The following is a 22129-nucleotide window of genomic DNA, read 5'->3' as shown; positions in this document are numbered from 1 at the left end:
ACTTTCTTTTCACTTGGATAGAAGTTTTAATATTTTATTCCCACACCTCAGTGAATCGCCTTGTACCTGCTTTGGAGAAAATAACTGACAATGTCATGGAAATTAAGGATAGTTTCTTTGGCTCAGCAGCCACAAGATTTTGCAAGTATTTCTTTGAAAACTTGCTTCACTGTGCTATTGTTCTTTTTTTTTTTTTTTAACTCTTAGTATTGCCAAGACAACAATTCAGACAGTGTGCTTTTGTAAAGAACAAGGAAGGGCTACTGGAATCCTACTTCTCCTTTGAAACCTTCTCTGACCTTGCAGAAATAAGGGCATGCTTTCTGCTCATCCCCAAAACAAGTCCTGTGCTCCACTGGACCTTCAACCCCATGAAAAAAGCAAAGGTGTTTTTATTTTATCTGGCCCAAATATGCTAAAGCACACCCGAAACTTGAAAAGTAATTATGTGATAAATATAATTACAACATCTTGGAACCACTCTGAAATCATTTTTTGTATTTTCCTTTTGTTTCTTCCAACAAAGACTTCGAAATCTGTAGACTTAATTTAGTCAACCGTTTGACCTAAACAATGATCTTTCAAAACTAGTGGAATTACTGAAAAAAGAAGACTGTTAAAAAGTCTAAATTCAAATAATTTTGTTGATTGGTAGGTTTCAAGGGTGATAATTATTAATTAATTTATTCAACAAGGATTTTCTGAGCACCTGCTATGTGTCTGGCATTGTTCTAGGCATTGGGGATATAGGAAAGAACCAAACAGCCCAAACTCCTGCCCTTATGAAGTTTATGTTAAGGAAGGAAAGTTCTTTCGTAGATAAGGATGACACAATCCCAAAGAAAACCCAGGATATAACTCAAATGCTTACAAAATCTCTTTTCTCATCTTTTCTCTCATTCTCTATTTTGAAGAAAACATCTCAAGGAAATTTAGTATATTGATATGATATTGATATTGTATAAATGACCAAAGCAACTATACCTAGTGAGAGCTGGGTAAAGGGTTATTGTTATTCAGTCAGTCAACCCTTCCCTCTCAACTAAGTCAACACAGAGAAACATTTTCAGTGTATTCAGAGAGCTCAAAGAAAATAATCCTACCACCAGCACAAAAATACAAGATTTGCTCTGGAAGTTCTTCACAGAAAACAAAAGATGGTAAAGATTGGCATCCAGGCAGGTTTCTGCTATGATAATCACCTGGAGTCATTATCAAGAAGCCATTTCAAGAAGGGCTAATGAAGTGGTCTTTGACCATCATTCATGAGAAGAGAGAAGGAATGGACAGCAAAGGTCTCAGCACCTAGGACAGCACACCTGCTGTGGATTCAGATCCCATTAGGAAGCCCAGGTTGTGATGGTTAACCCCTAGCACTTTCCATACATATACCTTAATCCAGTGATGATGGATGCACGTAGGGACCAATGTTGTCGGTCCGGAACTGAAGCAAATGTGGAAAGTTGCATGGTCGTGGGGTAAGGAACAGAAACAAGAGGGAAACCCTTGGCTCACACATATTCCCACTGCAAGCCTTCTGGAGCCCTCTCTGACCATCATTCCCACCATCCTTTAAGACCAAGCATATTCTTTTTCCTTCGACCACCCCTTGTAGAATGTCTTGTTTCACCCTTCACCTTATGTTGTACAATGCCAACTCCTTAGTAGGCTTTTGGGTTGCTTATTTTTGTGTGTGTACCTGGTCTTGAACCAGAGTGTAAGTTTCTTAAGAACAGAGTTTGTGCATTTTACTTCTGTTTGTTCCTCTTAGCCCCTGGCACAGTGCTGTATACATAGATGTCCACTACGTATTTGTTAAATAGAAGGAATGGATGGCTGGCAACTGAAAAAAAAAAAAAAAAAAGCAAGATGGGGCTGAGAAAGCAGAAGGGTGGAAAGTGATTTAAATGAGAGTGGCAGAAAAAACAAGGCATCCTATTTGAATTTGATTTTGTAATACAGCAACATCTCTCATGTGTTTGTGCACATGGACACGTGCATTTATTGGATTTCTGTTCCTAGCAAAGGGAATGCAAGCAGCTTATTGTTTTACTTGTATTATGGCTGTGCTCAGCATTTAACATTTGTATGAGTGATTTGGATAAGTAGATTCCTGAGCCCTAGGAGTAATACATGGGTAAGAAAAAATAGTCATTTTAAGGTAAGTTGCATATTTCTAAAACACTGTAATAATATATAAATCTTTTGTTTTCCAGCTGTCAGTGGTAGCTATAGGAATTAACATATATAGAACATCAAATGTGGAGGTGCTACTACAGTTTCTAGAAGATCAAAATACTTTTCCCAACTTTGAACATCTGGCATACTGGCAAATACAGTTCAACAATATAGCTGCTGTCATAGTATTTTTTGTCTGGATTAAGGTAATTTACAAACTTCATGTTCTGATTTTCAATAATATTTTTCCCTTTCTTTTTTTATTTAAAATAAATTTTAATGTTTATTTATTTTTGAGTGAGAAGGGGAGGGAGAGTGGGGCGGGGGTAAGGCAGAGAGAATGGGAGATACAGAATCTGAAGCAGGCTCCAGGCTCCGAGCTATCAGCACAAAGCCCCACACGGGACTCGAACTCATGATCTGTGAGCTCATGACCTGAGCCAAAGTCGGACGTTTAACCAACTGAGCCATCCAGGCGCCCCTTTCCCTTCTTTTTATTAACATGAGTCACACAAAATGTTGGAGGACTTGAGTGTGCTTTTGTGGTTAAATTCAAATGCCAGCCAAAGCTGCTTCATATTTTACAAGTAAGCTAGCAGGATTCATGTGATCTTTCATCTAACTGTGTATGATGCTTCCTACTACCTGCAGTTTTGCAAAACCAGTCCCTGCAGATTTGTTTCACAAATGCAATAAGACACCTTCTCAGTGTCCTTTGGGTCTGTGGCCCTCAGCTACACTAACACAGGGACAGGTTGAGTTTTACCTGATATCGGGTGACCAGGTGAAGGAAAGGGAACTAAGAACAAGTTGGGGAGGATGGGGAGGGACAGAGAGATGCACTATAAATGATCTGTGGAAGGACTGTCTCTTTCCCAGGTGGAGGCCATATAGCCATATGGCTTTACCTAGAATTGAGGTTGGGACAAATACATACACTTCTGAGTAGTACCTTTATGACTCATCTCCTTTTCCAAAACAGTGTGCACTTCCATGTGTGTGAAAGGTTAGGGCATTTCATACACAAATGAGCCTCAATTCTGGAGATGCAGAAAATTTTAGTAATAATGGGGGTAGCTCCCCAGCTGTCACTTGTCAAATTCTATGATTCTGCTATCAAGACAGTAGCTACTAGCCACAAGTGGCTATTGAAATTTAAATTTTAATTAATTAAAATTACATACAGTTAAACATTCAGTTCATCAGTCACTCTGGCCACATTTTAAGATCTCAATGTCTGTATATAGCTGATGGCTACTATATAGGGCAATGGAAATAAAGAACATTTCCATCATGTCAGAAAGTTTGATTGAACAGCACTGTTCTAAAAGGTAAAGTTATTTATTTTCCTGAATTGGTATTCACACCTGAAAGGCCTGAGATTTATCAGAGGATATAGATCTCATCCTCTCTTCCTATTTATTTAGTTACATGCTTGTTCAGGAAAAACCACCACTAATACACCAAACCTTTATCATAAAATAGTAATAATAGTCCAAATCTAATAGGAATTACATAAAGAAATGTGATTACCACAACCCTCAAAAAAATTTTACTGTGGCCAGAAACAATTTGTAAGAGTTCTTTAAGTAAAATTCTAGAGATTCCCTTTCAATGTGTCCCTCAGGTTGAGCATTTTATTTAGTGTTTTGCTTGTAAACATTCTCCCAAAACTTTAAGAACCATTAAGTTCTTTAAGGCAGGGATGGCAACTTGACTTCTGATGTGTCCTCCCAGCGTTCTTCCCCCAAGACTTATGCCACAGGTTGTCATGCCCCTGGGCTGTGAGGAACATCCTGAACAGCCATCCTTAGTGTCTCGTTTACAGAAATGCTCAATATGATTTGGCAGTCAGATAGCACTGGGCTAGACGGCTGGCTCTGAGCCCTGGCTGACACCTGGGGGTAGAATACCAGTATTTAAATCATGGCAAAGACCTGAGGCAGTGTACATTGCTCTTTCCACCGTACCTGGCACATCATTGCTAAACAATAAATGACAGTTATAACATGCGATGAATATTTCCTGGAGGGATTTTTTTTAACTAGTTTTCACTTGTGGGGTTTTTTCCCTCTATTAATTTATTTTCTTAAAAATATTTATTTATTTATTTAGAGACAGCAAGGAGGGGAGGGGCAGAGAGAGAGGGAAAGAGAGAGAAGCCCAAGTAGGCTGTGTGCTGTCAGCACAGAGCCCAATGTGGGGCTCAATCACATGAACCTTGAGATCATGATCTGAGCTGAAATCAAGAGTCAGATGCTCAACTGACTAAGCCATCCAGGTGCCCCGCCCCATTCCTCTTTTATTTCAATCTTTCTTGGGGTAAAAATATCACTAATCATCTTAATTATGATTTAAACCTATTTTTACTGTATTGTAACCATCATGTAAAATGTAAGCAACATCAGGGGAGGAGCTTTGTTCTGTGCACTGCTGTTTGCAACTCCAAGAATAGTGCCTGGCACATGGTAGGCATTCAACAAGTACTTTTTGAATGAGAAAATAGAAGTTGCTGGGTTTGGGGACAAAAGCAAGTCATTATTCTCTCTCTTAAAAAAATATTGGGAAGCTTGGGATTTTCTCTTCCTCTCTCTCTGCCCATCCCCCCACTCATGCTCGTTCTCTCTTTCTCAAAATAAATAATGAACTTTTTAAAAAAATGTAAAATACACATTAACATAAAATTTATCACTTTAACCATTTTTCAGTGTACAATTCAGTGGCATTAGTTACATTCACAATGTTGTGCAACCATCATATATATTTCCAGAACTTTTTCAGCATTCCAGCTGAAACTGTATCTAGTAAACACTAACTCCCAATTCCTGCCTCACCGCAGCCCCTGGTAACCTCTATTCTACTTTCTGTCTCTATGAATTTTCATATTCTAGCTACCCCATGTTACTGGGGTCATACAATATTTGTCTTTTTATGTCTGGCTTATTTCACTTTAGCATAATGTTTTCAAGGTTCATCCATGTTGTGGTATGGATCAAAACTTTATCCCTTTGTAAGGCTGGGTAATATTCCACTGTGTGTATATACTATATTTGTTTACCCATTCATCTGTTGATATCTTCCCTCTCTTACAGCTCTTCAAATTCATCAACTTTAACAGGACCATGAGTCAGCTCTCCACAACCATGTCTCGATGTGCCAAAGACCTCTTTGGCTTTGCAATTATGTTCTTCATCATCTTCTTAGCATATGCTCAGTTGGCATACCTTGTCTTTGGCACTCAGGTTGATGACTTCAGTACCTTCCAAGAGTGTATGTAAGTATATATGAAATTATAAAAGAAAAATTTAATCAGAGCTGTCCTTGCCTCCTCAAGGATAAAGAAATCTTTATGGTTGCTATTTAACCACCAAGTAGTTTTAAATAGTTATTTAAAAATAAGAATTAATTATCTTTCCCAGAAGCAATTACCCACCAATGTAAAGATGACAATGTATAATACTGATAAACTTAAGGTAGCAACTCTAAAGTCATAAGAGATAGTAGAACAGCTACAGTAAACCAATATGATTACAAAGACAGAGGTCTTCTTAGCACCAAATGCCGATGGTAGCTTTTAAGAGACCATTTGCCTAGATTTTCATTCTTACTCAATATTGTTGCCACGTATTTTAAACTTCAGGTTATTTTCTAGAAAAAAAATAGTATTTCTAATATTCTACGAGAAACTCAAACTGATGTAGGAATTTTCTGTCCTTTTCCAAAGTTCTCATATATGATATTAAGACTAAAAAAAATAAAATAAAATAACCAATATTACATTTCCATGCCATTTGGAAAGAAGTCAGTCAGGAAAGGAGAAGAGGATTATGATAATAGAAGTTAAAAGGGCTTTTTGTGCTGGGGGATACCAAATTAATGTTGCTGATCAATGGAAGTCGGAAAGGGAAATGATTTTACTGATTAAGACCCCAGCATTGGCAACACACCGCCACTCAACACCACTTTGAGAGCGTGTGAGGATATTGGATCTTTGAATGCATACAATTTTGGCTGTCTTTCAAAGTCTTTTTTTTAAAAGAGGTTTTAAATTCAGACCCAGGGTGACCATGGTGAAGTTTAGAGTTAACCATCCATGTTTTAGCCAGATTATGGATTAAATTCTTGTAACTGGTTGCTTTATGAGTCATCTAATAATCATTGTATTTTCTTTTTAACCAAATGGACATAATGTATTTAGCACAAAAGTATATGATTTTTATTCCAGAAAGCTTCAATTGCTTGAATAGTTAGCAAGAGTTTTCCAAGGAGACTGACAATTTTCTATTATCTGGCAGCTGTGCACACTGATAAAGAGGTCCAAAAGTGTGAAATCATCTTTAGGAAATGTTACATCAATGCTGAACAGTCTTTGTTTTTGTATTGTAGTGTTTTGTTTTGTTTTGTTTTTATAGCTTCACTCAATTCCGTATCATTTTGGGTGATATCAACTTCGCAGAGATTGAGGAAGCTAATCGAGTTTTGGGACCAATTTATTTCACTACATTTGTGTTCTTTATGTTCTTCATTCTTTTGGTATGTACACTTTTGTTTACAGTGAGGTGATTTAAACTTCATAAATCACCATCTTCCTTTTTCTCTCATGCTCTAGAGTCCTTATTTTTTAAAAGACTCAGGAAAAACTGTAGATGAGAATACATATTTTATTTTACTTCTCATTGATTCAGTTTTAAGTCGTCACCAAATAATCTTTTGCATTGTCTTTCATTTATCCATATATATGTCTATTCAATGTAAAAAAAAATTAGGTCACATGCAAATTGATAAAGTCACCTAAAATAATGCTTTGCCTAAAAAGTAGACTACTTACATATTTACAGCCTTTTTTAACACAGATGTCAGCACTTTCATGATCACTTGCTAGCATGACTTTTCATTCCTCTTTTTCCTCTTTTCTTTAAAAAAAAGAAATAGGAACTGACAAAGCAAGCTAGATCCAGGATGTCAAGAGTAATATATGAGTTAATTATTGCTTGTCAAGCTTAAGATACTTTGTCTTGAATTACTTATATTTAACACATCTAGAGACTGCCCACAGAGAGTATTCAAATTTTAAATTTAAAACTAGATCTAACAATGGATGGAAATTGCTTTAAAAGTCACTTTCAAAAATAACTTTGCATTCTCTTGATTTGGTACAAATGAACATTTTTAACATTTTGACCCTAAGTTAATTAATATTTTTTTAAAAGGCATTTTGTTCTTCATCTTAACATTTACACATTTTACTGAGTAATTATTCATTTAAGTTAGCTTAACCTAGGCAGTGGGTGTTTTTTTTTTAAGTTTATTTATTTGGGGCGCCTGGGTGGCTCAGTCGGTTGAGCATCCGACTTTGGCTCAGGTCATGATCTCGCCATCCATGAGTTCGAGCCCTGCATCAGGCTCTGTGCTGACAGCACAGAACCTGAAGCCTGCTTCGGATTCTGTGCCTTCCTCTCTCTCTGCACCTCCCCTGCTTGCACTCCATCTTTCTCTCAAAAATAACCGTTGAAAAAAAAATTTTTTTTTATTTATTTATTTTGAGAGACAGAGAGAGAAGGAGGGAGGGGCAGAGAGAGGGAGAGACAGAATTCCAAACAGGCTCCAGGCTATCAGCACAGAGCCTAATGCACGGCTTTGAACTCAGTAACCATGAGATCATGACCTGAGCTGAGATCAAGAGTACGGTGCTTAACCGACTGAGCCAGCCAGGCACCCCAGCGGTGGGTGTTCTTTATCCAAACACTAATACTTAAGTCTTTCCTTACATTAATCATCATCATAAGAAAACAACAAAATTGTCTCCGTTTTCAATAAATTTTATAAGATCCTTTGTGTAAAGTTCAGTAATTCAGCGTAGTATTCCCAAAGTTGGTCCAAGCATTTAGTGGTTATTTACAGATTGAGTATTAGATCTACCTTGGTAGGATTGAAAGAGTCAGCAATATCACGCAAGTCCATTTGTATCTTGCATAAATGTGTTATTAGTTTTAAAGTTAAGCCTCTCTAGTTTCTTTTTTCTATCATATGTTAAAGAAAAAAATGGAACAGTAAGCCTTTTTCATCTCTAATATTGGTAGTACTTTGGATTCTGGAGCATCTGAATCCCCGAATCTCTACTAGGAAAACAAAAACCAGGAATTGAGAGCTCTGCAGTGGACCCTTTAGTTAACTGCTGGCCACCTAAGTTTTCTTTGTGTGTCCTTCTGCCAAATGAGGAACATACCTGTGGCAATTTGAAATGGTCAAGTGTGGACTTGTTTGAATGTTGTCTTCTGGTAGGCGGTGCCCTGCAATTTTTCAGTCATTTCGTCAAATCAATCACTAGAACATGAAAAGAAGCGTTCAGCTTCTGTCTTTATACTAAAGTAATTTTTTGTGCTGTTACACAAAAAGGAATTGCTCTCCCTGAACTCCACTCCTCTACCCCTCACTCCCCCAGAGAGAGGTGGGGAGTTACAGTCAATACAGATTTTTCCTTAAAGAAATGACAAGCTGAGTGCAGGGTTGGCCATTTTTCTGTGATGACTGCCAGGTGTTAATTTATTGCCCTGGCTGTAAAAGAAGCTACCGTGGTGAGAGGTGGCCCAAATGAGCCAGGAAGCAAAATCCTGTCATCACCAGGAAAAGACCTCTGATTGCACAATTAAGCAAACCTTCTGAGACAGGGTGGAGAGGAGGGGGGCTTCCTCTCCCCACACTTTCAGTAGTCTTTCTCAGCCACTTTCAGTTTTTCAAAAATCTCTTCAGAGGACCCACCCTTTAACCCTACACCTAAGATATTTGCAGGCATTAGCTAACAGCCATTTGGAAACTTTTAAAAAGAGAACATTAGTTGCCTGGGTTGGGAGGGAGAAGGTGGGAATGTTGCTCCAACTGCAGCGGTCTGTACTCGGAATTAAACATTAAGCCACGAACTTACATGCATTTTATATTTTATTCTCATTTCTGCTACAGAATCTTAAGTAGTGTTCCTCCTTAACTTGCAATGATTTAGTAGCCCATTAAAATAATAGAGCTCCCATTTGTTCATTCATCCATTATTCAATAAATATTTGCTGAGGCACTATTTCCAGGCAAGCTGCTATGTACTGGGGGTACAGTGGTAAGGAAAATAAGAGACCAGCTCTGCCCTCATGAAAATTCCACAGATTTGTGGGGAAAACAGACATAATCAAATACACAACTCTGAGTTCAAACCATAGTTATGTGTCAAAACGGAAAAGTGAAGGAAGAGCGTGTTAAAGAAGGACTGGATCAGTTGGGTGTGGTGCTTCAAGAAAAACCTGTTGGAAATACAAACCATTATCCTGGGGAGAGGAAAAGTTAGGAAAATGAACTAACCGTCACTGAATAATAATAGCTATAAATATGTAGCACTTACCATGCGTTAGGTCCTGTCCTAAGTACTTTTACATAGATTATCTCATTAATTCTTATAAAAATCTGTACTATTATTTCTTCCACTTTATTAATGTAAGAACAAATAAATTTTAAAATAAAGATTAGAAAAAAAATTTTAATGTTTTTATTCATTTTTGAGAGACAGAGAGAGACAGAGCATGAGCAGGGGAGGGGCAGACAAAAGAGGGAGTCACAGAATCAGAAGCAGGCTCCAGGCTCAGAGCTGTCAGCACAGAGCCCGAGGCAGGGCTCAAACTCACAAACCATGAAATCATGACCTGAGCTGAAGTTGGTCACTTAACTGACTGAGCCACCCAGGCACCCCTAAAGATTAGAAAATTTGAACAATATAGTCTTGGCAGTGCTAAGACTGAAACCCTAATGTGCTTGACTCCAAAGTCTTTGTCTTTTTCACTAAGCTTTTCTTAAAGCCTCTTCTGTGAAGCCTACTGTATTTCTATTTGGAGAGATCTTTTTTTAACTCTTCAAAACATGGTCTGTAAATCTCAAGTAATATATAACAACATTTGGAATAAGCATAGGATTCCACTTGTCTGTATTGACAGACTATGTAGAGTTCTAAATTTCTAATAATTCATGTCAGATGAAAAAAATGTAGAGAACATAGACAAGCAAAAATAATAAAATAGAGTAATACCACCATCCATAAGTAAATACATCAATATTTTGTTGTATTTCGTTCTTATCTTTTTTTGCAAAATGTATCACAATATATGGTTTGTAAGTAAGAAAATATATTGTATTTTCCTCTGGCATGACTTAATGGAAAAAATAATTTTCCCAAAGAATATAACAGCAAAACTATTAATTTGTGACTTCTTAAGACATCAGATTACTTAAAAAAAAAAACTGAACAAAAATACATATGTCAAATTTTGGATTGATGTTTAGAAAGTATATTTAGGTTTCATCTTTAATCTCAACTTTCCTTTGATTTACAAACAGAATATGTTTTTGGCCATCATCAATGATACTTACTCCGAAGTTAAATCTGATTTGGCCCAGCAGAAAGCTGAAATGGAACTCTCAGATCTTATCAGAAAGGTATGACAAGCCCTAAGTCTCAGAATTGTTTTCATCCCCTACATGTAATGAGCATTGTTTCAGCCAGATTTCCACAGCAACACTGATCCATTGTCATTGTTAAAATAAAGAGTAGATTGCTACATTTCAGGAATAATTTAAAAGTTCTCTGTCTCAGAGCTAGAGATGGGTATGCTGTTAACTTGGACTTAAATTCTGGGAACCCGTAAATGCCCTAGAATTAAATTCTCAACAATCTCTTTCGACTCTTGAGAGCTGAGCTGCTGGCTTCATCACCTTCACTTATTTTGACAATACCTCCAGGTGGCTCTCACTTGCAGTTCCAGAATTCAGAATAAATTGGAAGAGAAAAATATAAAGACATCTCTGCTTTTTTCTATCTCAAATGCAATTTAAAAGGAGAAAAAAAAAGTTTAGAAACAAATATTTTGTGGTCCACCCTTTACCCTTGATCTTCCAGAGAAGTTTTTAAATAGTCAAAGGAAAACTGTCCATGGCATCAGGCCACAGCCTAAGGGTCTGAGGACTTTCACTTAAGCACGCACCCTCTCAGGAAGTTAATTGTTAAATGGAAGGGCAGGACAGGAAAGCTGGGTAACTTTGTTCTTTTCAATGTGACTTCTTTATTTGGTCTAAAGTATAAAACTTAAGCAACAACAAATAACTACATCTGAAGTACACAGCTTGTTCCCTAACATCATTTTGCTAAGATACCAGTGGCTCCTTGACTGATCTTTTTCTGTTGGTTCAAGTTATAGGACTATGTTGTCTGTCCTGTTTGAACAGAGAACTTCCAGTTCTTAAAACAAAGTCCTTTCCATGGGACCTAAGATGTGTGTTATCCTGAATTTTGCAACGACAGCTTATTACACGTTAGCAAATCTCCAATGTATATACAAGAAGTCCTTACTTTGCGCTCTGGTTCTGGTATGCACAGATTTCAATTAGTTCAGTTAAATAACACCAGCCTCTCAACGCAGTTCATATATCAGTTATCACAGTATATTGACTGTGAATAATAGTATAGAAGTACAAACTTGCAATTCTCACAGAATATCTTAGTTATCACAGTATATTAACTGTAATAGCATGACTATAAACTTCACTGCTGGCTCTTCAGTCTACAAATCATTACGTAAGTAACAGATGTGTATCATAACCGGTGAGCATAACATCACTTCTTACAAAGTCTAGGATTGGTCCCTGAGCATCTGCTGTTCAGTTCAGGCACAGAACAATTAGTTGTGTTGCTTCTGTATCTCCCTGTGAAAAACCCATGTGACATTTTGTAAGAATGCGTGATGGAAAAGGAGAATGGGCCCGCAAAGATGAAAGCATAGCAAAGAAACAAAGAATGACAACACTGAAAGTGAAATTCAAAACCAGTGTAACAGATTTCTAGGCTACGTAGCTGGGCGTGGAAATGTTGACATTACTACCCTTCAAGGTCTTAAATATCAATGGATAGACAGATATACAGTCAAAGAGCTTAGTGAAGCACATTTATCAATGAATGAGGAGAGTGGTTATGAGGAAAAGGCTGACAATGTCTTCAAAGAAGTGACACTGACAAACAACTTCACATTAAAGGAATTCTTGGAGATATGTTATGACATGGAAAATGCAAAGGATAAAATGTTGGGAGCTGACCCATATTAAGAAAAGATTATGAAAGCTCCCCAAGACATAGAAAAGATGCTTACTCCATATCCTACATTACACAGGAAGAAAGCAAGCGCTGTTCAGACTACTCTGGATAAATTTTTTACAAAGAAATAAAACATTTTAATTTTCAGTGTTTCTGAGGTTTTAAATTTCAGTGTACCAAATAAATATTCACCTTACTGTTTTTAAATTTTTCCTAATAAGTTTATAACCAACACCAAGAAAATTTTAATGCTTTGATAAAAAGTTGTTTTTTTAAGTTTGTTTGTTTAATTAATCCCCACACCCAACACAGGGCTTAAACACATGACCCCACAATCAAAAGTTGCAAGCTCTTCTGACTGAGACAGCAAGGTGCCCCTCATAAAAGGTTTTAAAGGTCACGGAGCAATCATAATTTTTCCTGTTGATTATTAACATCACTTCACATAGTTTAGGCTTGCATGGTCATTTTTATAATCCTGCAACTACCATGCAAAGCAAGGTCTGCACAGGTAGTTAGTTACTACTGTAAATGGATGGTAAAGCGCATGTAAAAAGAGAATAATCTAAACCAAATCTTTTCAACAGGGCTACCATAAAGCCTTGGTCAAACTAAAACTGAAAAAAAATACTGTGGATGACATTTCTGAGAGTCTGAGGCAAGGCGGAGGCAAGTTAAACTTTGATGAACTTCGACAAGATCTCAAAGGGTAAGAATCACTCTTTCTGAGGCCCAGGGAAATTCTTAATGGAAAGATAAGTTCTTGGTGATAAGGATATTTTTGGCCCAACCACTTACTCATAGAGATGCTCTTTTTTCAGAGTAGGTGTCTTTCTGGCACATATTAATAAGAGAAGGGCTGGCCCTGATTCAGCAATTTCTCCTTTATTCCTGCATTTTGGTGTCCCTTTGTTTTCACTGTACTATGTACACAAGTGATTTCATCTGTAACCTCTCAATAATTTCAGGAAGGGCCATACTGATGCAGAGATTGAGGCAATATTCACAAAATATGACCAAGATGGAGACCAAGAACTGACCGAACATGAACATCAACAGATGAGAGACGACTTGGAAAAAGAGAGGGTGGGTCTCATTTAGGAGAACATGATTTGATTCAGTACCCACAGTGTTTCAGACACCATGCTAAGTCATGGATTACTGAGAGTTTGTCTTTCTCCTCTCTCTGTCTCAATTTATGTTGTAATACCCAGCTTGTTCCAAAAAGGATATGTAACAAAATAATACGTAAAAATGCAATAAGTTGGCATCTGTGTAAAACAATCAAAATGAAAAAATGAAGTAAAACAAAAGTGAAATATAAAACTAGACTAGGAAGCTAAAAATGCTTCCATAAAAATACACGTATGTTGATTAAAGATTGGGCTATAAATCTGGCCCTAAGTTTTCTGGCCATCAGCTTCAAAAGGGAAACCTGAATAGTCACACACCTCACTGTGTCCATGAGAGTGGAGGAAAAAAGATTCCTCAGGAGATGTAAAGCTAATTGTTCTTTAACATTTATAATGGAACAAAAATAACTACTGCCTTCCATTTGAATACTTCTTATGAAACTGTTAGAAGTAAATTCCCATGGTCTTTTATAATCAGAAAGGATAACTAAAAGCTTTAACATTAACATTAAAAATAAATGGTTAAACGAACCAAAAAATATCCATTGTAATTGAGGTACAGAGAATGCAGGTGAATACTATATACCAAAGTTCCTTCTCTATGAGGAGTAGTTTCTAAACTCTGCCTCACCGAATGGTGCCAGCAAGTGAAAAACTTCCCCAGGCATAGTGAAATCACCTTTCACAAGGCTGCATTTAGTCAAAATTTTTACTGTGAGATTATATCCTTCCAACTTTGTAGCTATTAAATGTATTATCTTTTATGAAAAGGTGATAATATATTTCTTCCTCTACCTTTTTTTCTCTGCTTTGTTCTATTTTTAATGTTCTTTCTTGTCCAAACAAGTTAGCAGTCCCTTGCTGGTCATTAAGACCTGTTTTGAAAATTTGCCAATCCATGAAATTTACAAGTGTGGGAATCACAGTCTGGTGTTAGCCACAAAGAAATCCTAGGTAATTGGTACATATCCATTTGCCATTTGCCCAAGCCCTCAGTGAAGCTCTGTGGGGACTGGGTGTTCTCGCTCCTCACCCAGTGATCCAATGTTCTTCAGGAGGATCTGGATCTGGATCACAGCTCTTTACCACGTCCCATGAGCAGCCGAAGTTTCCCAAGAAGCCTGGATGACTCTGAGGAGGATGATGATGAAGACAGTGGGCATAGTTCCAGAAGGAGAGGAAGCATCTCCAGTGGGGTTTCTTATGAAGAGTTTCAAGTGTAAGTATAAAGGAATTGGCAGGATTTGTGTTGACAAGAGTTTAAATGAGATAAAGCAGTTTCTCCCACCTCTCTCAGTTTAATTCTTTCCATTACTAATCATCAGTTCTTTTTTTTTTTTATAACTTTTAATGTTTTTTTTCCAATAGAAGTAATATATTTAAGTTAGCAAATAAATAGAAGAAAACATTACGATCTCTCCTATTCCCGCTAACCCAAAATGTAATTTTGGTGTTTGTATCTCCATTTACATGTTTTTTGTTTTTCATGTGTTTTTTGTTTTTATGGCGTAGCACAAGGTATATCCCAAAGAATGTTCCATGAGCACCTGAGAAGAATGTATGTACTACTGTTGTTAAGTGGAGTGTTCTATAGGCGTTTTTTAGGTCTAGTTGGTTTGTAGTGTTACTTAAATCTCCTATTTCCTGTTGTTCTGCCTAGTTTCATCTACTTTTTGAAAGTGGGGTATTAAAGTCTCCAACTATTATTATTAAATTGTTCCTTCATTTCTGTAAGGTTTTGCTTTGTGTATTTTGGAACTCTGTTGTTAGGTGTATAAATGTTTATAACTGGTATATCTTTCTAATAGATTGACCCCGTTTTCATTAAAAAATGTCCTACTTTATCTCTAGTAATTTTTTTTTGTTTTAAAGTCTTTTTTGTCTGATATTACTATAGCAACTCCAATTTTCTTATCATCGCTTTTTGCATGATACACCTTTTTCTGTTCTCATTTCCAGTCTGTTTGTATCTTTGAATCTTAGGTGTGTCACCTGTAGACAGCATATAGTTGGACCTGGTCTTTTCATCCAGTCTGGTAATCTTTGCCTTTTGATTAGAATATTTACTTCATTTACATTTAATGTTATCATTAATATAGTTGGACTTACAACTACCATTTTTCTTCTTCTTGTTTTTTAAATGTTTATTTTTGAGAGACAGGATGTGTACACACACGTGAGCAGAGGAGGGTTAGAGAGAGAGGGGAACCAAGGATCCAAAGTGGGCTCTGTGCTTACAGCAGACAGCTGGATGCAGGGCTTGAACCCATGAACTGTGAGATCATGACCTGAGCCAGAGTTGGATGCCCAACGACTGAGCCCACTCAGGGGTCCCTTATTTTTCATTTTCTGTAGGTGTCATATCTTTTTTTGTCCCTCTTTTTCTCCTTTGTTGCTTTCTTTTACATAAAGTAATATTTTCTAGAGCAACAGTTTAATTCCTTTAATAATTTTTTTCACTACATTTTTTAGTTATTTTTTTAGTAGTTTCTCTAGGGCGTAATATATACAAATTGATTTATCAGGATCTACTTATGATTTATATTAACTTAATCCAAGGCGATATAGAAATATCATTCCTATATAACTCCTCCCCTGTTTTGTGCCATATTATACATATTAATCTATGTTACAAATCCAATACAACATTGTCATAATGATCACTTCATATAATTTTATGTCTCTTAAAGGAGACAAGAAAGAAGAGAAAGTATATATTTATAGAGTTTGTTATATTCTTTTTCCTACTTACCATTTCTGGTTCCCTTCATTCGTTCCTGTGGGTTCAAGTTACCATCTGGTGTTATTTCCATATTCCAGTACAACTTTGCTCTTACCCCCCTTTTGTCCTGCTACTGTCAAATATATTATTATATTTCTGTATGTTATGGGCCCAACAATACAATTGTGTACATATTGTCTTACACAATTGCTTTTTAAATCAGTTAAGAGGGAAAAAAGGAAAAGAAATATGAATTTGTACTGCCTTTTATAGTTACATAATTACCTGTACCCAGTGCTCTTCGTTTTTTCATGTGGCTTCTGATTACTATCTGGATCACTTAATGTCAGCCTAAAGAACTTCCTTTAGTATCTATTCTAAAGCAGACCTGCTAGCATGAATTCCCTCAGTTTTTTTTTTTACTCTGGGAATATTTTTATTTCCCCTTCATTTTTTTCTGGTCTCCATTGTTTCTGATGAGAAGATAGCTGTTAATCTTACTGCTAAGATTAGCAGTAAGATCTTAGCAGTCTTAACCTCAGCAATCTAACCTTAGCAATCTTACCTCAGTGTTATACATAATGAGTCACTTTTCTCTGATACTTTCAAGATTTTTTCTTTGTCTTTGTCTTTCAGTATTTTGACTGATCTGAGTGTGGATCTCTTTGCAGTTATCCTATTTGGAGTTCATTAAGCTGCTACAATGTGTAATATTTTCATCACATTTAGGAAGTTTTCAACCATTATGTCTTAAAATAGTTTTTTGCTGTTTTCTCTCCTTTCCTTCTGGGATTCCTACCCTGTGTTTGTTGGGGTGCTTACAGGTATCCTACATTTTTCTTCACTTTTTGCCTCTTCGGCCCTTCAGATTACATAGTTTCTATCCATCTATCTTCAAGTGTGCTGATTCTTTCTACTGCCAGCTCAGATCTACTGTGGAGACCCTTAAGTGACTTTTTCATCTCATTTATTGTACTTTTCAACTCCAGAATTTATATTTGGTTCCTTAAAATAATCTGTATCTCTTTGTTGATATTTTCCAGAGCAGACCAGCCTCATCTTAACTGTTTATCACCATAATCTCCATTGTTTTCAAAAGCACTCTTAGGCTTAGCACTTTGTTCCAAATAAAGCCAGTTCTCTTGGGGGGAAGCTTTGGAGCTCTCTGTTCTGTGGCCTGACTATCCCCTGGGCAAAACCCCTGTGCTACTGTTTCAGAGAGAGGAGCAGGAACAGTGGTCTACTTCCCAGAGTGATACCCCTGTTTCATGAATCAAGCACTGGGTTGGGATGGCAGCCTTCGGTCTTCTCAGCTTGCCTCTCTGGGCGTGGAAACTCCACCCTATAGTTGGCAGATGAGTGGAGGAAGAGAGCCTCATAGCTCGCTGCCACTCTTGTCTGGATTAGATCCTCTGCAATATGGATTCGGGGGTGGAGGCACAGGGATGAGAACTGCGCAGCCCACCCCTTCCTGTGAGATACCAGAGCAACCCACTGGGAGTAGAAGGGAGTGGGAGCCCTGTGTTCATTGCCTAACCCAACTGGAGTGGCACTTCTGTCACACTGAACTGGGGGAGAAAGAGAGGGAGCAGACTCTCTGAAATTCAGTGGATTTTCTTAAATAAATGCTTCTTCATTTGCTGTGTACCCTTAAGAAAATGTCCAGAGTTTTGAAAAAAAAATTTTTTGATAATTTTCAACAGTTGCAGTTGTTTCACTGGGAGAGGGCTTACAAAGCCCTCCTGTCACCATTCCAGAAGTTGTCTCCTATTTCTATGTTTTTAAAGCATTTACATAAATTTTTTTATTCAAAATAATGGGATCACTAGTGAACAGTGTTTTCTAACTGCTTTATTTACTTAATATATTGTGAATACCACTATTCCGTTAAATATTCTATCACCATACAATTTCTGGTATCTCCATAGAATTCCATTGTATAGATGAAAATAACATATTTGAAAATTTTTCTATTAATTATTTAATGTAACCATTTTTCAGTGAACCACTATTAATAAGCAGAACTCTAATGAATATGCTGGTAGCCCAAAAAATCACACATATACTTACTTCCTTCCTTCGGAAAATTTTCAAGAAATGGAATACCTGAATAAAAGCTAAACATACATTTATAAGACTTCTAATACAATGTTGACTTGCAGAGAAGTTGTGCCAGTTAGCATTCCCGTCAGCAATATATGAGTTTATAGCTAAAGTTTGAGACTGCTGATTATCATCTTGTTTAAGAAAAATATCTTAGCACTTCCATTTGAAAAGCCAGCTGGGGAGCACCTGGGTGGCTCAGTTGGTTAAGTGTCCAACTCAGCTCAGGTCACGATCTCACGGTTTGTGGGTTTGAGCCCCGTGTTGGACTCTGTGCTGGCAGCTCAGAGCCTGGACTCTGCTTCAGATTCTGTGTCTCCTCTCTCTGCCCCTCCCCCACTCATGCACTGTCTCACTGTGTCTCTCAAAAATAAATAAATGTAAAAAAAATTGTTTAAAAAAAAATTTTTTTAAATGAAAAGCCAGCTGGGCTGAAAAGGCAGCCCACCACACGAGGTGGCTTTCCCCCTCTCACCTGTGGTTTCCTGCAGCCTGGTGAGACGAGTGGATCGAATGGAGCATTCCATCGGCAGCATCGTGTCCAAGATTGATGCTGTGATCGTGAAGCTGGAGATCATGGAGCGGGCCAAACTGAAGAGAAGGGAGGTTCTGGGAAGGCTTCTGGATGGGGTGGCGGAGGTAAGTGGTCATCTGACACAGAAACACTGATTCTAGAAAATATCAGGGTAGTCATATTTTGTAGTGTTTCATCTGAGAGGGTTTCTGAGATGTCTATAACTGCAGATCAGTGCAGATCAGATGGTAGTCTGGAGGTGTTACTTTCTTAATACTGTTCTGATGGTTCTGCCTTCACTGAATGGTAGAATTAAGTCAAAAAGTCACTCCAGTAGCTCAGAGAATTGCTATATATGCTATAAATCGCCAGTGTTATTTAATGTTATTTAATGTTGACAGATTATTTGGCCCCCTGATTTCCTAAGGCAATTTCTAAGTACAAAAGTGTGCATCCCCAACCCCCAACATCCTGATCTCTTTTTCCTTTGTTAGGATGAAAGACTGGGTCGTGACAGTGAAATCCACAGGGAGCAGATGGAACGACTAGTGCGGGAAGAGTTGGAACGCTGGGAGTCTGACGATGCAGCTTCCCAGATAAGTCATGGTTTAGGCACGCCAGTGGGACTGAATGGTCAGCCGCGCCCCAGAAGCTCCCGCCCTTCTTCCTCCCAGTCTGCAGACGGAATAGAGGGCGCAGGTGCAAATGGGAGTTCCAATATCCAAGTCTAAGATGTGTGTTAGTGTGTGTTCCTAATAGGGGAGAAAGGGCTGTCCTGAATGGCCAGACCAAGTACACTATTTATATGCCCTGACCACCATATGATGCTGGTCTTTGTGACCAAATGTTAATTCTTCTGCACTTTAATTTATTTTAGATAAACTTTGCCCATGGATCAAAGAAGATTTTTTTTTCTCATATAAGAAACCTAGGTGTAAATATTGAGTACAGAAAAAAAAAATCTTTGTAAAGTACATGGAGTGGTCTGCCCACTTGCTACCATGGATGAGTCTTCTCAGTGGACAACAATGTAGCCTTTAAAGCTAGGAGAGAATTGTCAAAAGCCTTCTGAGTTTTATTTCCAGTCACAAAAATCAGTATTGTCATTTTTGCCCAGTGCGTGAAGGGAAAGTAGGGGCATTCTTTCCCACTCAGGCTTGGTTTATGGACGTAAAACATAGCTTGCTTTAAAGAAAGGAACCCTTTGTTTCAACTACCTTCCTGGGGCAAACATTTCCAAAAGATGAGCTGGAAAAGAACTATGAACCATGGAATGGGTATGTAGTCATTATGCTAGAATGTGTATGAATGGTGAAGATACATGTTGAATACTGTGCTTTTTTATCATTGTATTATATAGTTCATGTCCGTGGGAATAACTGTTTCATTTATTCATACTGTTTTCACTCTCATTTAAAATGAGCTGTGTGAAACCACCAGATTGATTGTAGGTTAAAATGTCATCTCTAGCCATGACATAGGAAAATTAGAAGGAGCCCTGTCACTCAGTTTGACTTTTTTCTTTCTTTCTTTCTTTCTTTCTTTCTTTCTTTCTTTCTTTCTTTTTGTTTATTTTTGAGAGAGAGACAGACAATGAGCGGGGGAGGGGCAGAGAGAGAGAGAGAGGGGCAGAGAGAGAGAGAGCCTGAAGCAAGTTCCAGGCTCTGAGCTGTTGTTAGCACAGAGCCTGACATGGGTCTTGAACCCACAAACCCTGAGATCATGACCTGAGCCGAAGTCAGACGCTTAACTGACTGAGCCACCCAGGTGCCCCATCAGTTTGACTTTTTCTTATAATTAGTTTAGTATAAAGATTCGTCCATATATTCTCTTCCCGCGTGGCTCAACTTACTTGCAACTGAAAGGAACGTTGTAACTAATCTGGGAAAGCCGACTTCCTAAATGTTTTCATTATGTACTGAGGGTTTTAACTCAGCAGATATGTTCGTTTGAAACAAAAATTTACAGGAGTTTTGAAATTCATATGCAAACATTATAAAACTGAAGTTTGAGTTTTATGCTGTTTTAAGAATATGGAACTCAAATAGTCTGATTCAGCGGTTCAAAACTAGAATGTATAATCTAAATGGAGCTCAATTTTAATGAGAAGGAATTTCTGGTATTGAAAATTCATTCATGATCAGAACATATCAGCCACAGTTTGAGTTTCCAGCAGTTTTTGGTTTGTTTGTTTGTGTTTTCATTAGGAGAGGGTCCCACCAAATTTATAGAGAAGAGATTATTTCTCAATGAAAAATAAAAAAATCTTATTTTTCAAAAGTGTTGAATGAGGTGACCTTTTGAGAGAGCTAATGGGACAAGCAAGAGAGAATGCATTGCTGGTGAATTAACTCTGACTTGGAGAACAACAGAAGGGAGGCCTGTGTTTGAATGCCTGGCTTTAAGTCATTTACGTGATTGATAGAATAGGTCAGTCAAATCTTCAGTGAAAACCTGAGCAAACAAACCTGCCTAAGCTGGCTTCTATAGAAGTGATACACATTGGGTTTCTTTAATAGTTATTTCTCATGCTTTATTTCCATGTTTACTTTCTTTTGAATATGCTACATGAAGTTCTTTATTACTAGGTACTGAAGTTTGCATTCCAGGGATATTGAGTGTACGTATTTATGTGTGTGTACCATGTTGTTACATGTAAACAAACTTCAATTTGAAGTGCAGCCATTATGTGGTATCCATGTGTATTGACCATGTGCCATATATTAATTATGGTCACTAGAAAATCTTTTTATGTACTTATTATCATCTTGTTTCTCATTTCACCTGTACGATTTTACAAAATTCTTTCTTTTTACCCATAAGTTACATACTTTTTTTCTCTTTAGTCATGGAGAATTCCCTCCTTTTCCCTCTCCTATCATCTTCCCCTCTATATCTGTGATTTTAAGAAGATGTTACATATGCAAGTCTCTCAACAATTGAGAATTTCATTAATGTGTAATATTGAGCACTTTACTTCTTAATAAAGACTTGGTATAATAACAGATGTAATAGTTGTCTGTTTCCTAAGTAGAAGCAGCTGGGTAATTTGCCTTGTATCATGAGACTAATTACTAAAGGTTTAGACTTTGAAACAGGCATCTTCTCTTTTATGTCTAAAAAATGATTGACACATTACTTCTTCAGCAGTATGTACCTTCATTAAGTTATTCTGATGACCGTATAGTATTCCCTAATGTGCAACCACATTTTACTTATGCATTTCTGTAGTGAATAGTTGGTTTTAATATTTCTGTTATTTCAAAATCTTTGAACGTCAATGTTAATTCCCTCGTTGACTTTTCATGAGTTCCCCCATGGGTATATAACAGGAGTCAGACTGCTGAGTGCCAGGCCTATAA

The 22129-nt window shown here is 37.3% G+C and overlaps 1 protein-coding gene across 1 annotated transcript in view; it reads left to right on the top strand.

Moving 5' to 3' along the window:
• PKD2 (polycystin 2, transient receptor potential cation channel) overlaps nucleotides 1-21774 on the top strand; it is a 52453-nt gene extending 30679 nt beyond the window's left edge. Inside the window, exons 7-15 of the mRNA XM_027060544.2 lie at nucleotides 2217-2384; nucleotides 5271-5452; nucleotides 6591-6711; nucleotides 10549-10647; nucleotides 12883-13004; nucleotides 13264-13381; nucleotides 14484-14647; nucleotides 18745-18892; nucleotides 19262-21774. Coding sequence (XP_026916345.1) covers nucleotides 2217-2384; nucleotides 5271-5452; nucleotides 6591-6711; nucleotides 10549-10647; nucleotides 12883-13004; nucleotides 13264-13381; nucleotides 14484-14647; nucleotides 18745-18892; nucleotides 19262-19498 — 1359 coding nt within the window. The 3' untranslated portion in view covers nucleotides 19499-21774. The remainder of the gene's footprint in view (nucleotides 1-2216; nucleotides 2385-5270; nucleotides 5453-6590; nucleotides 6712-10548; nucleotides 10648-12882; nucleotides 13005-13263; nucleotides 13382-14483; nucleotides 14648-18744; nucleotides 18893-19261) is intronic.
• The last annotated feature ends 355 nt before the right edge of the window (nucleotides 21775-22129 follow it).

The sequence above is a fragment of the Acinonyx jubatus genome, chromosome B1, assembly GCF_027475565.1.
Source record: "Acinonyx jubatus isolate Ajub_Pintada_27869175 chromosome B1, VMU_Ajub_asm_v1.0, whole genome shotgun sequence".
Classification (NCBI taxonomy): domain Eukaryota; kingdom Metazoa; phylum Chordata; class Mammalia; order Carnivora; family Felidae; genus Acinonyx; species Acinonyx jubatus.
Note: the sequence above shows the minus strand (reverse complement) of the source record. Positions and strands in the feature narration are given on the sequence as shown.